The following is a 16,836-nucleotide window of genomic DNA, read 5'->3' as shown; positions in this document are numbered from 1 at the left end:
CTTGGACTAGTTCTGTGACCTTGGACTAATTCCCTAACCTCTGTGCCTCAGTTTCCTCATCTGTGAAATAAGAGTCACTGTCTCAAGGCTGGTGGAGGAATAAATACACTGTCGTATCACAGCGCCTGGCAGAGGGTAATCCTGTGCTGAGTGGAGCACTACTGGAGCCTGAGGCGAAAAAAATCAGTAAAGGGACCGGCACCGTGGTGTAGTGGCTCCACTTTTAAAGTGCGTGCTCCACTTTGGCAGGCCAGAGTTTGCAGATTCGGATCCTGGGTGTGGACCTAAACCACTCATCAGCCATGCTATGATGGTGACACACATACAAAATAGAGGAAGATTGGCACAGATGTTAGCTCAGGGACAATCTTCCTTACCAAAAGTCAGTAAGACTGATCCTATCTTTATTTCAAGTTTTGATTTGTTTATCCTACCTGCTTTTGCTATTAATTTTGATTTTTATTTGAGTATTTCATTAACTTTTATCTTGATTAATGAGTTTTCAACGTTCTCTTAAATTCTGTTCCTGAATTGAGTGCTTCACTCACCTCACCCCAGTCCCCGTGCTAGAGGAAGCACTGTATGCATTAGCTACTTTGTGGACATTATTTCTTAAAATTTCCAAAATAGTAATTAATGCCTTTAAAAAATGTATTTAGTTTAAAGTAGTTCATGCTTATTAAGGAAAGTTGAAAAAAATATAGTTAAGTAGAAAGCAGAGAAAATAAAAACCTTTGTTCCATATTTCAGACACAATCACTATTAACATTAAATTGCAGTTTTCATTGCTTGTTACCTTCCATCCTAATATTTTCAGGCCTTAGAAAACTCTCCAGTATTCTTTGTGACTGTCTTAAGGAGCTATATATTCAAAAGAGAGATAAAATTGTGTCTGAAATATAACTTAAAATATTCTGATCTATTTAATTACTATGTTTAAGATTAATTTTGAAACATAGCTGCCAAGTATAGTAAGCTATGTGAACTTAGGATAAGTTATCTAATTTATAAGAACAACAGTTTCTATAAACAAAAATATCTATAGTGTTGTTATTGTAGGAGTTAAATCGAACTTAATTAAATGAGGATGTATGTCAAGTACCTAGCACACAGTAGGGACTTGGGAAATGGTTTCCTTACCCACCTCTGCCATATCCCACACCATTCATTCTCTTTCCTTTCCTCTCTCCTTCTATATTGAAATTCCTGTGTGACACTTACCAAAAAATAAAGTATTGACTTCTAGATTTAGGTCTTGGCAAGCATAAATGGAAGCGTGTGCCTGGAGAGTTTCTAAATGCTTTATGTAACATTGGAAGCCTCATTTATTTTGTGTTTATTTAACATGCAACTTTTGAATTGACAGAGGGCCTTTAAGACCTGGCCCCTCTTTGTGGAAGGACCAGTGGAATATCCATAACTACCGGTGTTCCAGTTTTCAGAGCTCGCTTAAACATCACCCTCTCTCTTTTAACCACACTTTTTTCCTGGAAGAGCTTTTTTTCCCTTCCTTGAGAGGGGAAAGCTGAAGCCATTTGTTTTGCGTGTATAATGCTTTAGAAATGTAACAGAAATAACCTGGGACTTTGAGCAACTTTAGTAAAGGGCCAGGGTAGCTGCTGCTCCATCACCCTCACTACCACCATCGCCACTGGTTTCTAAGTTATATGATGTGTGTATTTTGGTTTTGGCAGTAAAGAGAAGGGAAGCTTTGATGGCTTTCCTTGATGTTGGCCCTTTGCACCTACTGTGTTTATATCTCCAACTCTGGTTACTTTTTTTTTTTTTTTAAAAGATTTTATTTTTCCTTTTTCTCCCAAAGTCCCCTGGTATATAGTTGTGAATTTTTATTTGTGGGTCCTTCTAGTTGTAGCATGTGGGATGCCACCTCAGCATGGCTTGATGAGCGGTGCCATGTCCATGCCCAGGATTTGAACTGGTGAAAACCTGGTCTTCAGAAGCAGAGCGCATGAACTTAACCACTCAGCCATGGGGCTGGCCCCATTTATAAGTTGTTTTTTTTTGAGGAAGATTATCCCTGAGCTAACATCTGCTGCCAATCCTCCTCTTTTTGCTGAGGAACCCTGGCCCTGAGCTAACATCCATGCCCATTTTCCTCTACTTTATATGTGGGACGCCTAGCACAGCATGGCGTGCCAAGCGGTGCCATGTCTGCACCCGGGATCCAAACTGGCGAACCCCAGGCCGCTGAGAAGCAGAACGTGCGCGCTTAACCGCTGAGCCACCTGGCTGGCCCCTCTGATCACCTTTGTTTGTTACATATCTGTTAAGAAATTCATTTAGTTTAGTTACGTATTTTTACAAGCACTTGGGGGGAAGTTTGACTTGTTAGGATATGTTGTCCAGGAATAACGTATGAGCCTCCTAAAGCTGTCGGGCTTTGTTTTCTATTCTTTGTCAGTCTCTTAATTTCACATAGGAAATCAGTCACAATGAGCTTGGAAGAAGTGGAAGGCCCTCATTTTGGCAGCAGGATGAGAAGGGATACATCATCTTTGCTGCTGATGAGTTTATCTTATGGAAGGGACATAATCTACCACTTTCTAACAGAGGGGACTTCCCAATTACTGTTAGGGAACCGGTATTATTGTAAATGATCACTGTCTTTTAAATGCAAGCTAAATTAGGCCGGAAGTGCTAGGGGAGACTCCACAACTCACTTTGTGAAGTTTCCTCATGTGGACCTCTGCCTTGCAGCCTGGGGGGGGGGGTTTCCTTTTTGCAGAAGTAGGTGTCCAGCATTTGCTTGAGGCCAGTCCACTCTCCTCTCCCCATATTAGGTAGCTGATGGCCATGAACTGTGACACCTGGGAGTAATCAGAGCCATGTGACCTCTGCCAGCTTGTCCCATCTCTATCATCTGTAAACCAAGATGGCCTACTGGCTTTGCACCTTATAAACACTGCTGGAACTTGCTTTAAGTTAATTTAACATGCACAGATAAAGATTTTTATAAAACTGATAAACTTGGAGGGTGGTTATTTGTGTTTTTCATTAGGTTGCTTTGGGAGGTGGATATGGGGAGAAGTGAAAGAATGAACATTTGTCTTCTGTTTATAATTGCACAAGCCATTTTATTTAGAAAGAAAAACTTTAGTCCTTTAAAAAAAAGTTTTGATTGTTTTTTTCACCAAGCATACATTCTCTGGCCCTTAACCTCAATATTTGTCATGTAGTGAGGAAAGTTAGGTTAGAAAATTGTACTTCATGTGAACTCCTATGAGACTTGGGTCTCTGATAAATCAAACCAAGGTGAAGCGGTTTCATCGTTTACTCTATAGGCAAACAATTAAGCGTTGTCTACTGTGTACATTGTACCTAACACACACACATCCACACACACATACACACTCTTTCACTCCCCTGCCCCCTCCATTGTACCTAACACACACACACACACACACTCTCTCTCTCTCACACACACACTCTTTCGTTCCCCCCCGCCCCCTGCATTCTTAAAGCTGACGAGGGGAGAGAAAACATGCTGGCATAGTCCAGTCAAGGTTGAGGCTCTGCGGCAGGCTGGGCTTTGGGAACTCAGGCCAGGAGTTTCGTTTCCTGAGAAAAATCCCAGGCACATTATGTTTTTTTTGGCTTGTAAATTTCCATCTCTAAAACAAACCGTTGACACTGCTTGCTGAATTATTATTATTGTGATTAAAATAAATTGACAGTTCACAGAAAAGCTATTGTTGTCCAGAGTGTAAGGCTCTGTATCCAGACTGAGGGGATCCTGAGCCTCCAGTAAATTCATTCAAGAAATGTGTTTTGAGCACCTACCCTGTTTTGGGACCTGGGAATAGAGCAGTGAACAAAATAGACAACAATCTCTGCCCTCATAGAACTTTTTTTTTTAATTGGAATAAGACAGACATTAAACAAATAAAAGTAGAACATAGAATGCTAGATGGGGCTGGGGCTATGGGAAAGTGGAAGCAGGGAAAGGGGATGTCGTGAGTGGGGCTGCCTTTACTGAGAAGCTTCCTCGACATTCTTGGCTGCAGGCAGTGTTCTTCCACATGGTGGGACATGACCATTATCCACTTGGGTCTAGGAATGTCCAAAATCTAGCGAGGATTATAATGGTGGGCATTCTGATCCCTGTTTTCCAGATGAGGGACTGGGGCATCCAGAGTGGTGAAGTCACTGGCCTAAATTCACACAGCCAGTACTGCACAGTGGTCTTTAGCAATGGAAGGACTCTCCCTGTCTTAGTTTCCTCCTCTGAAAACAGAGCCTTCCTTAGGGCCTGTCCCTTGCTGTCCCAGCGCTGTGGGCTTACCCTTGAGCTGTGTAGAGAGGGCAGCAGGCCTCCCCCTGACACCCTTCTTCACCAACGGAACAGCCTGTAGTTCTTGTCGTCTGCCAGCCTCTCAGCTCTGCCCCTGCTTCGTTGGAAATGAGGATCTGACACAGTTAGAAATATATCCACTTTGCAGTCTTTGTGTTCTTCTTTTGTATGTAGTAGAGCAATGTGATTTTGAAATGTTTATATCATTCCATTGGAGTGGTTTGTTTTCCCCCAAATGTCATCAATAAGGGAAGTTTTCATAGTTGATATTATAGACATATATAGTTGGAAAGATCTTTTGGTGTAAGTCCTTCATTTTATAGGTGAAGTCTGTGGGACCCAGAGAGGTGAAGTGACTTTTCTAATATCACACATCTGTTGAGTGGTGTAGTGGGAGCTAAAACCTCTATGTGAGCTTTTTCTATACCATTATCTTGTAATACAGCGTATTCATTTATTTATGACTATAGAAGTGAGAAGTGCTTTTGAAGAACATTTGAAAACAAAAGAGTTTAGGAAAAAAAGTCACTAATAGTCTCACATACCAGAGGTAATCAGCCACATTTTGGTGGTGGTGGTGTTTTTTTTTCAGTCTTGTATGTATGTATAATTGTGGGCATTTTCTCAAGTATCAGTAAGAGTTCTCAAAAAACGTAATTTTTATTGGTTGTATTATTTGCCCTCTTTTGGAGGTATATTTAATGGCCTTGGGTTCTCCACTGGGCATCAGGCTTTGTGTAATGACCCATTTCCTGACTTGGCCATCCATCAACAAATGAGTAGACTGCAGCTGTTGACACTGCTGATTGCCATCTAATGGTTTGTTTATTTAACTGGTGCCTGGTGCTTAAATAGCTGTTATCTCTACTTAAATAGAATTTGAACCTGCTGAAGTGAAGAGCTTTGTTTCTTAAGAGTTTGGTTGGCTCTCCAGCTCATCTCTCTGGACCTCAATGTCCTTATTCTGTGAGTGGAGAATCTCCCCTTGATCCCTTCTCTAAGAACCGGATAAGCTCTAGGGGCCTTTCCTTGGAAAAATCCCAGGCACACAAAATTTTGAATGTAGTCTTAGAGGGTTCATGGACGGCTTTCCCCCGGAGTTCAGCCTTGGATTCCAGGCTAAGAAACACTAGACTAGATGATGAGGCATATTCCATTTCTGTGATTATTTGATTAAATCTCTAATGGCAAAAATAGTTGAGGTGAGCATCAGACTGCCTTTTTTAAAATATGTATTAACTCTTCTAAGAGGCCCCAAGGGTCTGATGTAGAAATCCTCTCTCCTCTCCCACCTCTACCTACCCCAGGTCTATTCTGTCTTTTTGTCACTGTATCCCTCCTCTGCTGTAACTCACTGTTATCACTTTGCTCCCTGCATCTGTTGCCTTTAATCCTGTCCTGTTCTCTGTTTTGCTGCTTCTTGTGCCTTCTATCTCCCATATTTTTGTTTTTCTCAGAAGGGCAGATCGTGTTCCTGACACCTTTTCTTTTCTTTGGCCAGCAAGCTGATGAGTAACAATACACTGTGGAAAATCTTTAGTCATTTGCTCCGTTTTTCAGTTTTTCATAATAATTTTTACTTAGTAGTTCAAATTTACCCAGAACAAGAGAAAAGGAATGATTACTTTGGGGACTTAAATATAAATATGTATATATATAATATGTATAGTTATTTAATACTTAGATATAAATATATCTAGATATATATCTCCACTATCAGAGGGGAAGGGGCTAGGGAGAGGGTGACAAGGATAAAGGGGCACATTTGAATGGTGACAGATGGCAACTAGACTTGTGGTGGTGAACACAATGTAGGCTATACAGAAGTCAAAATATAATGAAGTACACATAAAATTTATATAATGTTATAAACCACTGTTAACCTCAATAAAAAAATAAAGAGAAAAAAGATGTATATATATCTCTAATACATATTTAAGTCTCTTCTCTAAAGTATGTGTTTGTATATATATGCTTTATATGTTTAAATATACTTTATATATACTTTAAAGATATATATATAATTGAAAGCCTCTACTCCAAAATATATATACATTTTTTGCCTTTAAAGTTGATTGTTATATTTTAAATATCCTTCTGATGTGCTAAGAGCCCCTAAACAGAGAGTAAAACGTTCCATTAATTTGAAATAATTGATATATATTCCTTGTACAGTTATTATATAGTTATTAGCTACAGCAAAATGCGCTTTCAAATTTTATATAATTCGTTTCTTAAAACAAGTTTATTTGCACTTCTTAAAGGTTCAGTTGTATTGTTTCCAAGTGTACCTTTGTGTCAAAAAATGTCTAGCAAGTTTTGCAGAATAACGTTTTTTTAGCTGAGAGGAAAGAACACTTTTTTGTGTGTGTGTGAGGAAGATTCATCCTGAGCTACCATCCATTGCTAATCCTCCTCTGTTTTTGCTTGAGGAAGATTAGCCCCAAGCCAACATCTGTGCCTGTCTTCCTCCACTTTGCATGTGGGATGCCTCCACAGTATGGCTGATGAGTGCCATAGGTCTGCGCCTGGGATCCACATCTGTGAACCTGGGCTGCCAAAGCGGAACACCGCAACTTTTAACCACTTGGCTGTGGGGCTGGCCCAAGAACATTTTAATTATTAGTAAATGGTATTTTGGATTTCAGTTATGAACAGTTGAATGCCTCTGCCTTAATTTGGGCCATTAACAAATGAAAATGTTAGCATGTTTTTACAATTAAATTTCACTTTAGGGCTAAAGATAAGCAGTGACACAAAACTCACATAAGCATTCGATTCAGCGAATATGTTTTGAGTGCTTGCAGTACCTAAGACACTGGAGACTCACAGATGGCTAAGTACAGTCCCTACCCTCATGAATTTACAGTCTCACTGAAGAGTGTGACATATGCAAACTTAATAAAAGGTAGACTGTGAAAAGCTCCCTGGAGGGTTAACAGACGAGGAGCTAATTAATTCTGGCCAGGAGGATCAAGAAAGTTTCATAGGGAAAGTAGTATTTAAACTGGGTCTTGAGGCATGTGTAGGAGTCCTCTGGGTGAGAGGGTCCTTCAGCTTCTTGCTTTTCAAAATGTAATGGAACTTCATCCTATGGTGGGAGGGGGAAGATGGGAGCTTTAGAGTCTAAAGTTAGCCTCCCTTATGTTGGTGTCACGATCCAATGTACACACCACCAGGATAGATGCAGAGAGGGCTGATGGCCACTCTGAGTTTATTATAACCAGCGTTTCAATATATATACAGCTTACATCTGTTAAACATACACAAAGTGTTCTGGACAAAGTAATTAGCGGATGCCAAGAATTCTTAGTGATTTCTCAAGGAGCCCTCCCTTGGTCTCTGTTTTGATATTATCATGTTTTTGCTGTGCTCGTATATTTTTATCTCAGAACATGCAAGGCCTCCTAGGCAACGGCCCCTTCTGCTCCCGATATCCTGTCTTCATCTGTGCCCTGGGCGGCTGTGCCTGGCTTAGGTTTCCTCCTTCTGGAGATCTTACCCATCTTTGGCTAACCAGCCATCTCACCTCCAGGTCACAGTTTGTTGGCAAGCCTTTTCCAGTGATTATTAACCCTTCCTGTGTCAGGGGCGGTTACACCTTATAGCAAAAAATTGCCCTTAGAAAATTCCATAAATTTCCTATAAAGTTTTCATGGTTTGTGTACCCAACCTGTCTAACAATTTGTATACATTTTAAATCTAAGAATTGAAACCCACATAGAGAAGTATTCATTCCCATCCTACTTCTGAAGTGTGCCTACTTCCCTACGGGATTTACTCTGTTCTGTTTTAACAGTAAAACTCTATATCCTTAATACATGTTAATAGATGTGTTTGTTATTATAAGAGTTAAACAAGTTAATGTGTGAAAGAACTTGAGGTTAGATAGTAGTAGATGTTTGTAGGTTTGAATCCAGAGGTCCAGCATCTACCTTGTTCTTTGAAATGTTGTAACAGAAACCCTGGCCACCTACTTCCTGTCCTTCTGAGATGGCATTTCCTCTTGTGGTTGCTCTAACCAGATGTCATTCTAATGTCCTCAGGCATTCATCTCATGAACCCCCTAGAGAAACCACATCCTACTTGGAGGTTTAGGTTCTGGAGGGAAATGCTGTACCATGTGACTCCCCTTGACTATCAGACTTCTAAAGTGTTGGTCTGTCCTAAACGAGCAGAGTAGGACAAGAGCACTTTGCATTGCCTGAGAAATTAGGTAGCGGGAAAGCTGACAGTAGTATCTCCATTCTTCTAAGTCCTGAGAATTTCCTTCTTTCATAAGTTGGACCCACTCGAAGGTGATAGACTAGATGACTGTCTTGTTCCCAGAATTGCTTTCCTTTACCCAAGATTTAAGCATAATGTTCTGAGATGGTGATGAGAAAGCTGTGTGAATTTTGCTGCTGCATTTCCTATACGCATGCTGAGAACCTTGTCTAGTGCATTAATTAAGTCCCCTTTTATGTAAATCTCTGTGTAAGAAACTTGAAAAAAAATTTACTTGTCTTACAGTTTAGTATGTTTTATCCTTTTGATGATATGAATTATAGAACTGATCATGTTTGCCTTCCTGTCCTGCCTACCTGGAAGCTCAGAGCCAATTCAGAGTTTTTTCCTTGATTACAAAAGAAGTATAAATTCTTGGCTAAAATTTGGAAAAATATAGAAGAACTTCAGGAAGATGATGCCTGGCTCATGGCTTGAACACGGGGTGTTCAAGATGACCGTTTGAAGGCAGCTGTCATATCCAAGCAGCAAAGAGGAAAGAACAGTTGATTTTAAATTGCTGAAGCACTTTGTAATGTGTCGTAGCAGCAGTTGGTGGAATTGTCGTTTTAGATCACACAGCCGAAGTCCTGAATTTAAGACTAATGTTACTTTCTTCAGATTGGAATAACAAGATCAACAACAATTAGAGTAGTTACCATTTAATGAACACCTACTATATACAGGCAGTGTGCTGTGAATGCCATTTTTACCTTTTTGCCTCTTCACTAGTTTGCTTTGATAGGATTAAACTCAGATGCTGCCTTTATCTTTAATTGCTGATCAGTAGCTTTTACATATTTGCACTTTTTAGCAGTTGTCGTAGTTGGAATAGACAACTGATTCAGTGTGCTGTCACGGTTAAGGATGTGTACACTGGATCCATATTGCCACTGCTCACTGTGTGACCTTCTGCACATATGTAACCTCTCTGTGCATCAGTGTCCTCATCTCTAAAATGGGGATAACCATGTTATTGTCTGTAAAATGGGGATGACCCTACTTTGTAGGGTTGTTATGAAGATTAAATAAGTTATTATCTATGCAGGGCTTGGGGCACAGCAAGCACTTACAGTGTTCATAAAATAACCTTTTAAGTTCCTTCTCATTACTTACAGAATGTCAGAGTATTTTGACCCAATAAATAGGATAGCATTTCTCCCCTTAAAGTCCAAAACTTCTGGTAGCTTAATGATGGTGGGGATTTGAGGGAGACTTGGGCTTTTTAGAACTTCTTGAGCCATTTCAAAAGGTTTTCGAGTCGTTGGTTACACTGTACTTCACTACATCTCAGTTTGTTGGTTTAGTGCTTGTGGCTTCATCCGTTCCTGCCTCCTCTGATTCACAGGACATTTCTAAGTTTCGATATAACTTTTTTAATCCTATATTTATGTAACTCTTTTCTGAGGCTCCTTTTTTTTTCCCTATCCTCTTGTAACTTTACAAAGATTTTTTAAATTCATAGATCATATTACTCTGAAACACTGATTTGGTAGTGTTTTTATTTACCCTAAGAGATTACCCAAGGTTGAGAAATTGGGTAGTTTAAAAAGAATTATTATAGAAACTACTACTTGCTTTTTATGGACTCCTTGAGCCCTTGTGACTCATTCTACAGTTAATATCCACATTCAGAAGGATTCCCGGTGTTTGAGTGACAGAGACTGGAGCCGTCTCGGCAGGCCCTGGTGGGAAGGAGGAGAATGTGCAGACGTAGGTGCCATCTTGGCTTCCCCACCGCCCCCTCTGAGCCCTTCCAGCCTCAGTTACTTCCCCTGGAAAGTGGGAGACTTGTACCTGTATCTTCTATAACGGCTTCTGTATTTCCATGAGTAGTGTACCTATGTACACTGAGTAGTGTCCCTTGTGGTACCTGTTGTTGCTAAGTGACACCTAGTTCCATTATTTACTTACTACTGCTGCTTCTGTTATTACGGTTACTAAATCCTCGCTGATTTCAAGGAAATAAGCAGAGTCACTAACAGGGAGAAGCTCTGCAGCATCCCAGGAAGTGTGGATTAATATTTAATCACACTTTAATGCTCATTTTCCATGTAATGTTTAAAATAAATCCCTTAACACTTCTATTTTAATTTTTCCTAAGAAATGATTTTAAAATGATTTAAAAATTGCTCCACTATTAACATGAGGAAATGGTAGAAATAGCAGGCGTTTGGGAAAACAAATTTTGGGTGCTATCACCATCAAACCATGGCATGGGGACCCAGCTGCTATCCTGTGCTTTTGTGTAAATCTCTATTAATTATATTAATCTGTCACTTATGATGTCTATTCATCTTGCCTTTCCAGCTTGCTCTGATGCTCCTTGAAGAGAGAGACATTCTGCCTTATATTTTACTATGATCTTCTTTGGTACCTAGTCCTGGGCTCATTACCTACTGGTACTGGCACAGCTGTGGATGAACTGAAAGTAGTATTCTGTTTAATAAAAGTGTTTACCATGATACATGGTATCCTGTGAAAATGTTTGATGACCTTGTCTTTCCGGCATAGAATAGTAGATAAGTTAAGTTTTGCGTCCTGCAGTCTGTTGTGCAGGGGGAAACTCTTTCCTTATACCTACACCCGTGAGGTACAGGCTATGGGAACCCTTTGCTGGTTGCTCTTCCCTGCTTTGATCATCAGCCAAGTATTTGGTGTTTAGCCATAACATGAAGGAAAGCATCCAGAAACCGTAAGAATTTTAGAACACCCAGACGACCTAGCTGCTCTTCTGTTCCAGGAGCCTCAGATTTGAAATAATTATGAAGGAGTCTAACCGTGACTGTTTTTTTTAAACACTGCAGTATTTTCCTTTGGGTTGATTTGGCCCACGCCGTGTGGAGCAGACACAATGAGGCTGGTCTTTATCGGAGAGGCAGTACACTGTGTATTGTACAGTTTGGGGTTTGTTTTCCTTTGGCCGGCAAGTGGGAACCTCCCATTTTCCGAGCAGTAGTAACACCCCTGGAGGCTGGCCCTCGCTGGCATGCCCTCCCACCCCCACAGGCTCTGCAGACCCAGACAGTGGGGCTGACCACTTGTGCCTAGGAAGCCAGCTTTCTTTTCTTCCTCAGGCCACTGGTATGCGTGTGCCTTGCACGGCCAGGGACTCGCAGCTGTTCCAGTTGCAGACTTTCTGACTTGTGTTTTCAGCTGAGAATGCAGGCTGATAAATGCAGGACAAGTAGTAGAAGTGTCAAAAAGGAGCTTGTGATCGAGTCCCCTCTGCAGTGCAAGGATGCCGCTCAGGGAGAAGTGGAAGCAGAGAGCCCAGGGCCCGTGCTGGTAAGAGGGGCGCCTCCACAGTGTCTCTGTTGTCTTCTCCACGAAGTGCCCGCCTGGTGCCTTCTTGCCCTCTGCTCGATTTTAAAACTTACTCTGTCTCTTGTGAACTCTCTTCTCTCTCTTTTCCTGTAGCTTGGCTTTGGTTCCACTTTGATTCTTCTTTGTGAGGAAAGATATGTTGACATTTTGTGGGTGAATGTGGTTTCCAGGAGGCTTCTTTGTATAGAACAACTGTTATGTATTGTTCAAAATTATGTCCCACCTAGCTGCAGTGTTGCCAGATGGAAACCCAGGGAGGCACGTTGTAATTGCCTTCTAGAGGGTTGACAAAGTAGTCTTTTGCAAAATGAAAACATTTTTACCTTATGTATTTGTGTTATTGTGAAAATTAAGATGACGTTGGGGGTTTTAAGGAACCTAACTTGAAATTACATGTGTTCTCACTCATTTAAACAGGTTTGCCTTGAACACTGTAAGAAATAACCTGAACTTTGAACCAATTGGTAGAAAAGTTTCTATTTTTAACATTAGCTAAACTAATAGTAGTTTGGATAAATTCAAGCACTTTTGTAGACTTTGTAAGGAAGGAATGTGAAAAATGCTTGTGTTGTTATCATCAGTGAGTAGGTTGTGCTTCTCTCTCTCGGAATTTCTTTAGTACAATAAAGGCACATAATTTTTTAAGCAAACTGCAAAAAACCACCAACATGAACTTCAGAGGGGACAATTGAGCCTTTCAAATGATCTGTTAAAGGGATTGTTAAACTAGTACTTAGCGATTATATCTAGTGTTTTTTTTAATATGAAGGTTCAGTTCCTATTATCATAAAATATTTGGTTAATTAACTTAATTTTCAATTAATGTCTTTAAGAATCTGAACTTAAACTTCCCTATAATATATTTGATTTGAATTAACTTGCTATCCTCCGTGACATATGCGACTGGCCATTTATTGCATTGCCTTAAAAATTACATTGCTAACAGTGAACTGAGAAAGTGAAGTGTGATGGGCTTTTTCACTGCAGTTTTTCATCTCAGAGATTTAGGTTTCTCTCCCCCTGCATATTGTTTAGAGATGTTATTCATTATCTTGGATTCCTTTCTTCTAGCACAATAGTTCATTTATCTGTTGTGTAGCTTGAGCCACTTACATGCTGTATAGATTTAACTGGTTAAAGCTCCCAGCTGATGTAACTTTTGATTTCTTGGAGGAAGTTGTGTGGTTTGTGTTCCCCTGTGAATATTCTTAAAAATCTTTTGTCAGTGATTCTCCAGATGTGTAGAAATATTTGTCCAGAGGAATAAATACACTGTAGAAAGATGCTGTGTGATTTTTTTTTAAATCATACAAGTGACTTTTAAAAAACTTATTTTTCTCTCTAGTGCTCAAAAAATCAGCTGCTCATGTCCCAGTTATTTGTTTAGGTCAAATCTCACTCCAGGCAGTTCCACTGGGAGTTCTATTTCCATTGCAATGGATGAGGCTGTGCTGGCTGCAGCTGCACCTGGCAGGAATGCTTCTCAGGGCCCAGAAGCTTCTGGCAGCCTGGAGAGCTCTGGCTCTGTGCACCTGCAGAGAGAGGTGTGAAGGAGAGGTGAAGGCAGCATTGATACAAGCACCTTTTTCTTATCTGATAGTGTTTCTCTTCTTCCCTCAGGGTAAGCAAGATAAAAAGAGCTAATATCAGATAAGAGAAGCAAGGATATTTAAGCAGGGCCTCTGCCCAGGGCAGATCTCCTTACCTGTGATTATCTCACAGCAAATGAGAATTCAACAAACTGCTTGGAATACAACTTTTTTTCAGGATGAATTTTTAAAAGTATGCTGGCACAGCCATGAGATCTACTTGTTGCAGTACTGTTCGTTATTGTTGTGTCAGTAGCCCATGTACTTGGTGAGAATCTCCAAATCTGTAACATTTAAATATAAGTAACTGTCTTTATTCAAGAGGTAGTATTTTGAAATCAGGTTTTGCTGGTTTTAGTTATGTCCACAATCACTCCTTGGGGGAAAATATTACATAGTTTAGAAAGCATAAAAGTAATTAATGCATGTAATAAGAAATATGAATAGTGTAGAAATAGGGAAAAAAGGTAAAGTGCCATACCTTTATTCTCCAGAAGTGCCCCTTATTGATTATTTGGTGTACACATTTCCAGATTTTCTCTTGTGCATATAAAAATATAACTTATTGTTTGTGTATTTGGAATATGTACTAGTACTATAGATTTCTGCATTAATTTTCTCCCAGAACATATCAAGAATATCTTTCTCTGTCACCATATATAGATTAATGCTATTACTCTTATTGGCTGTATAGTATTCTATTTTATAGCGTACCATAATTTGATGGCTATTCAATTTGTTTCTAATTCTTTGCAGTTAGCTCTATATATAGTCATTGAAAAATGGCTTTTGGTGCATGAATGACTAACAGTGAATATACTAGTAAATATATCTTAAAGCACTTATGCAAGTCAGAAGAAGTACTTGTTCTGTGAAACTTCTATCAGAAGTCTCCTCTGGCCGTTTTCTTTGGCAATACAGTAGGTTCCCCCGTAGCCACAGTTTTGCTTTCCACAGTTTCAGTTACCCGAGGTCAACCACTGTCTGACAATAATGCTAGGTCACAGTGCCTGTGTCGTTTACCTCACTTCATCTTGTCATGTAGGCATTGTATCATCTCACATCATCACAAGAAGAAGGGTGAGTACAGTACACTATCAGATATTTTGAGGCACTGACCCGGTGGCATGGTGGTTAAGTTCGCCTGCTCCACTTTGCAGGTTTGGATCCCAGGTGTAGGCCTAGCACCGCTCTTCAAGCCGCACTGTGGCGGCATCCCACGTAAAATAGAGGAAGATTGGCACAGATGTTAGCTCAGGGCCAATCTTCCTCACACACACACACAATTTGAGAGAGAGACCACAGTCACATAACTTTTATTACAGTATATTGTTACAATTGTTCTTAGTTATTGTTAATCTCTTACTGTGCCTAACTTATAAATTAAACTTTATCGTAGGTATGTATATATAGGGAAAAAAATAGTATAGATAGGGTTCAGTACTATTCATCGTTTTATCCCCTGTGGATGAGGGGACTACTGTAATGTTTCTTTCCCCTCTGCCAAGGCAACAGTTAAGCTTTCCCTTAGTAGTGCTTGCTTGTTCCGTGCTAGGTCAAGTCATTGTTTCCATGAGAAGTATGTGTTTGGACATTATAAAGTTTCAGAGGCTGTGAGGTTCAACTTACAGGCACCTACGTAGGTGGGTCTTGTCCCCTCATTGTGACAGTAAGCAGGGGAGGAAGTGCATGGTGAAACTTCCCCATTCCTCTGCCGGCTCACAGCCAACCCCATTGAAAAATGACTGTGGGCTGTGAATGACTAACAGGGGAACAATCAGGATATTCTTGATGTCTACAAGTTAGTTACCCTGCTTACATCTGAATACCTATTTTTGTCCCCCAAACTCTCAAGTAATTCCTGGAAATAATTTATTCTCCCTCTTACTGCTCAACAATTTGGAGGAAAAGGGCGTGGCCTCAAGCTGGGATAGATGTCGTTCGTGTTGCCCTTTCAGTGCGTTACTTTCAAGAGGCAGGTAGGACTGCAGCGCAGGTCTTATTTGGGGAATTTTGAGCATTGGAGGACGTGAAGATAGAGAAGAACTGAATTTTCATGTCTTACGTATACTCATTAGGTATTTTTTGAAAAGTTTCTTTCTAGAGATACCTTTTCTATTTATGTTATTTTTCTGGGATCTTCAAGTGTTAAAAACGCAATCTGAGTTCTTATTTTGATACTTGAAGAAATGATTAGCTCAGTGAGTACATGAGAAGGCAGCACGTGTGCCGATGTAGAAAGGGACTTCTGGTTGTACAAGTCAGTGCATTACCTGTGAAAACAGAAAAGTTCTGTTTACTCTAGAGGAAGCAGAAGTGAATTAAGACACAAACCCTGAAGTATAAGCTTACGGGCAATGGTCATGTTGTTGTAAATATCCTGTAAGACTTTAGATGCCTGCGATTGAGTTAATTAAATTATACTTGTAAAGCCCTTCTGCCCTACAGGTTTTCCTGCATCTCTATAGACATCTTTAGAAATAATTAAGTAATGATGTTAATTATGTTGGTGATATTTAATAAGTAGTTTCTTTGTTTTTAAAATATTGAGTGGTGAAGGAAAGAAGTTTCTGCATGCTCTGTGTAATGACATATTCCCAGGTCAGAAATCCCAGAAAAACAGGACATTTTACTTATTCAGAGTCATAAGGTTTCACTACGTTCTTTGGTTTCCCTGTCATTTGTTTCTTCGTTCATTCAACCCACCTTTACAAGCCCTGGGATTTGCCAGACTTATTGTGGAGTGCATGGGGATACACACAGGTGGCTGAGACCAACACCCTTCCTCTCCCCAAGCAGCAAGGTCTGGGTAATGAGGGGCTTCACTTCTCAGAAATGCTTTTCACATGATAATATTGGGCTCAGTGGGTGTTAATCTCACCTATCCTTTCCCACTTAGGCAGACAACACTTAAATCATCACTGGCTCCGGCAGGACATGATCTCAATTTTTCAGCACCTAAAGCAGTCTTAGCTCTGCTTTGCAGAAGGCTTAGGGGCCCCTGACCATTCATGTGAACAGTTTGCATGAATGAAGCCCTCAAAATTGCACACATATTTTGTGGAGTGGTCAGTGGAAGGAATCCTTGGGGAGTGCATGCTAAGATAGGGTTGAGGTGAATTTAATTACTTTGCAGGCAGGGAAAACTATCCCAGAGAAGGAGCTTCCACAGCTTGCGTCACTACCTCATTACCACACTGAGCCTCTCTTACTTTCTGGGCTTATTACTTGTATAGAGCACAAAAATCCGCTCAGCTCCAGTGTACTTCTTATTTCATGTCTGTCATCAATGTGGAGGCAGAATGGCTGGTCACTATTTTTTATAACAAGGTAATGCCAGTT

The 16,836-nt window shown here is 40.2% G+C and overlaps 1 protein-coding gene across 42 annotated transcripts in view; it reads left to right on the top strand.

Annotated features, from left to right (window-relative positions):
- DOCK9 (dedicator of cytokinesis 9) overlaps positions 1–16,836 on the top strand; it is a 273,386-nt gene that overhangs the window by 90,805 nt on the left and 165,745 nt on the right. For 10 of the 42 annotated variants that reach the window (XM_014864890.3, XM_070520091.1, XM_070520087.1 and 7 more), the window contains exon 1: positions 11,592–11,866. The exons of the other annotated variants lie outside the window; for them this stretch is intronic. In XM_014864890.3, the coding sequence (XP_014720376.1) occupies positions 11,741–11,866 (126 nt within the window). In that variant the 5' untranslated portion in view covers positions 11,592–11,740. Of the gene's footprint in view, positions 1–11,591; positions 11,867–16,836 lie in introns of those variants that run through there. 42 annotated transcript variants of the gene reach the window in all.

The sequence above is a fragment of the Equus asinus genome, chromosome 11 (genome assembly GCF_041296235.1).
Source record: "Equus asinus isolate D_3611 breed Donkey chromosome 11, EquAss-T2T_v2, whole genome shotgun sequence".
Lineage (NCBI taxonomy): Eukaryota > Metazoa > Chordata > Mammalia > Perissodactyla > Equidae > Equus > Equus asinus.
The sequence above is the reverse complement of the archived record's forward strand: the minus strand, read 5'-3'. Positions and strand labels throughout refer to the sequence as shown.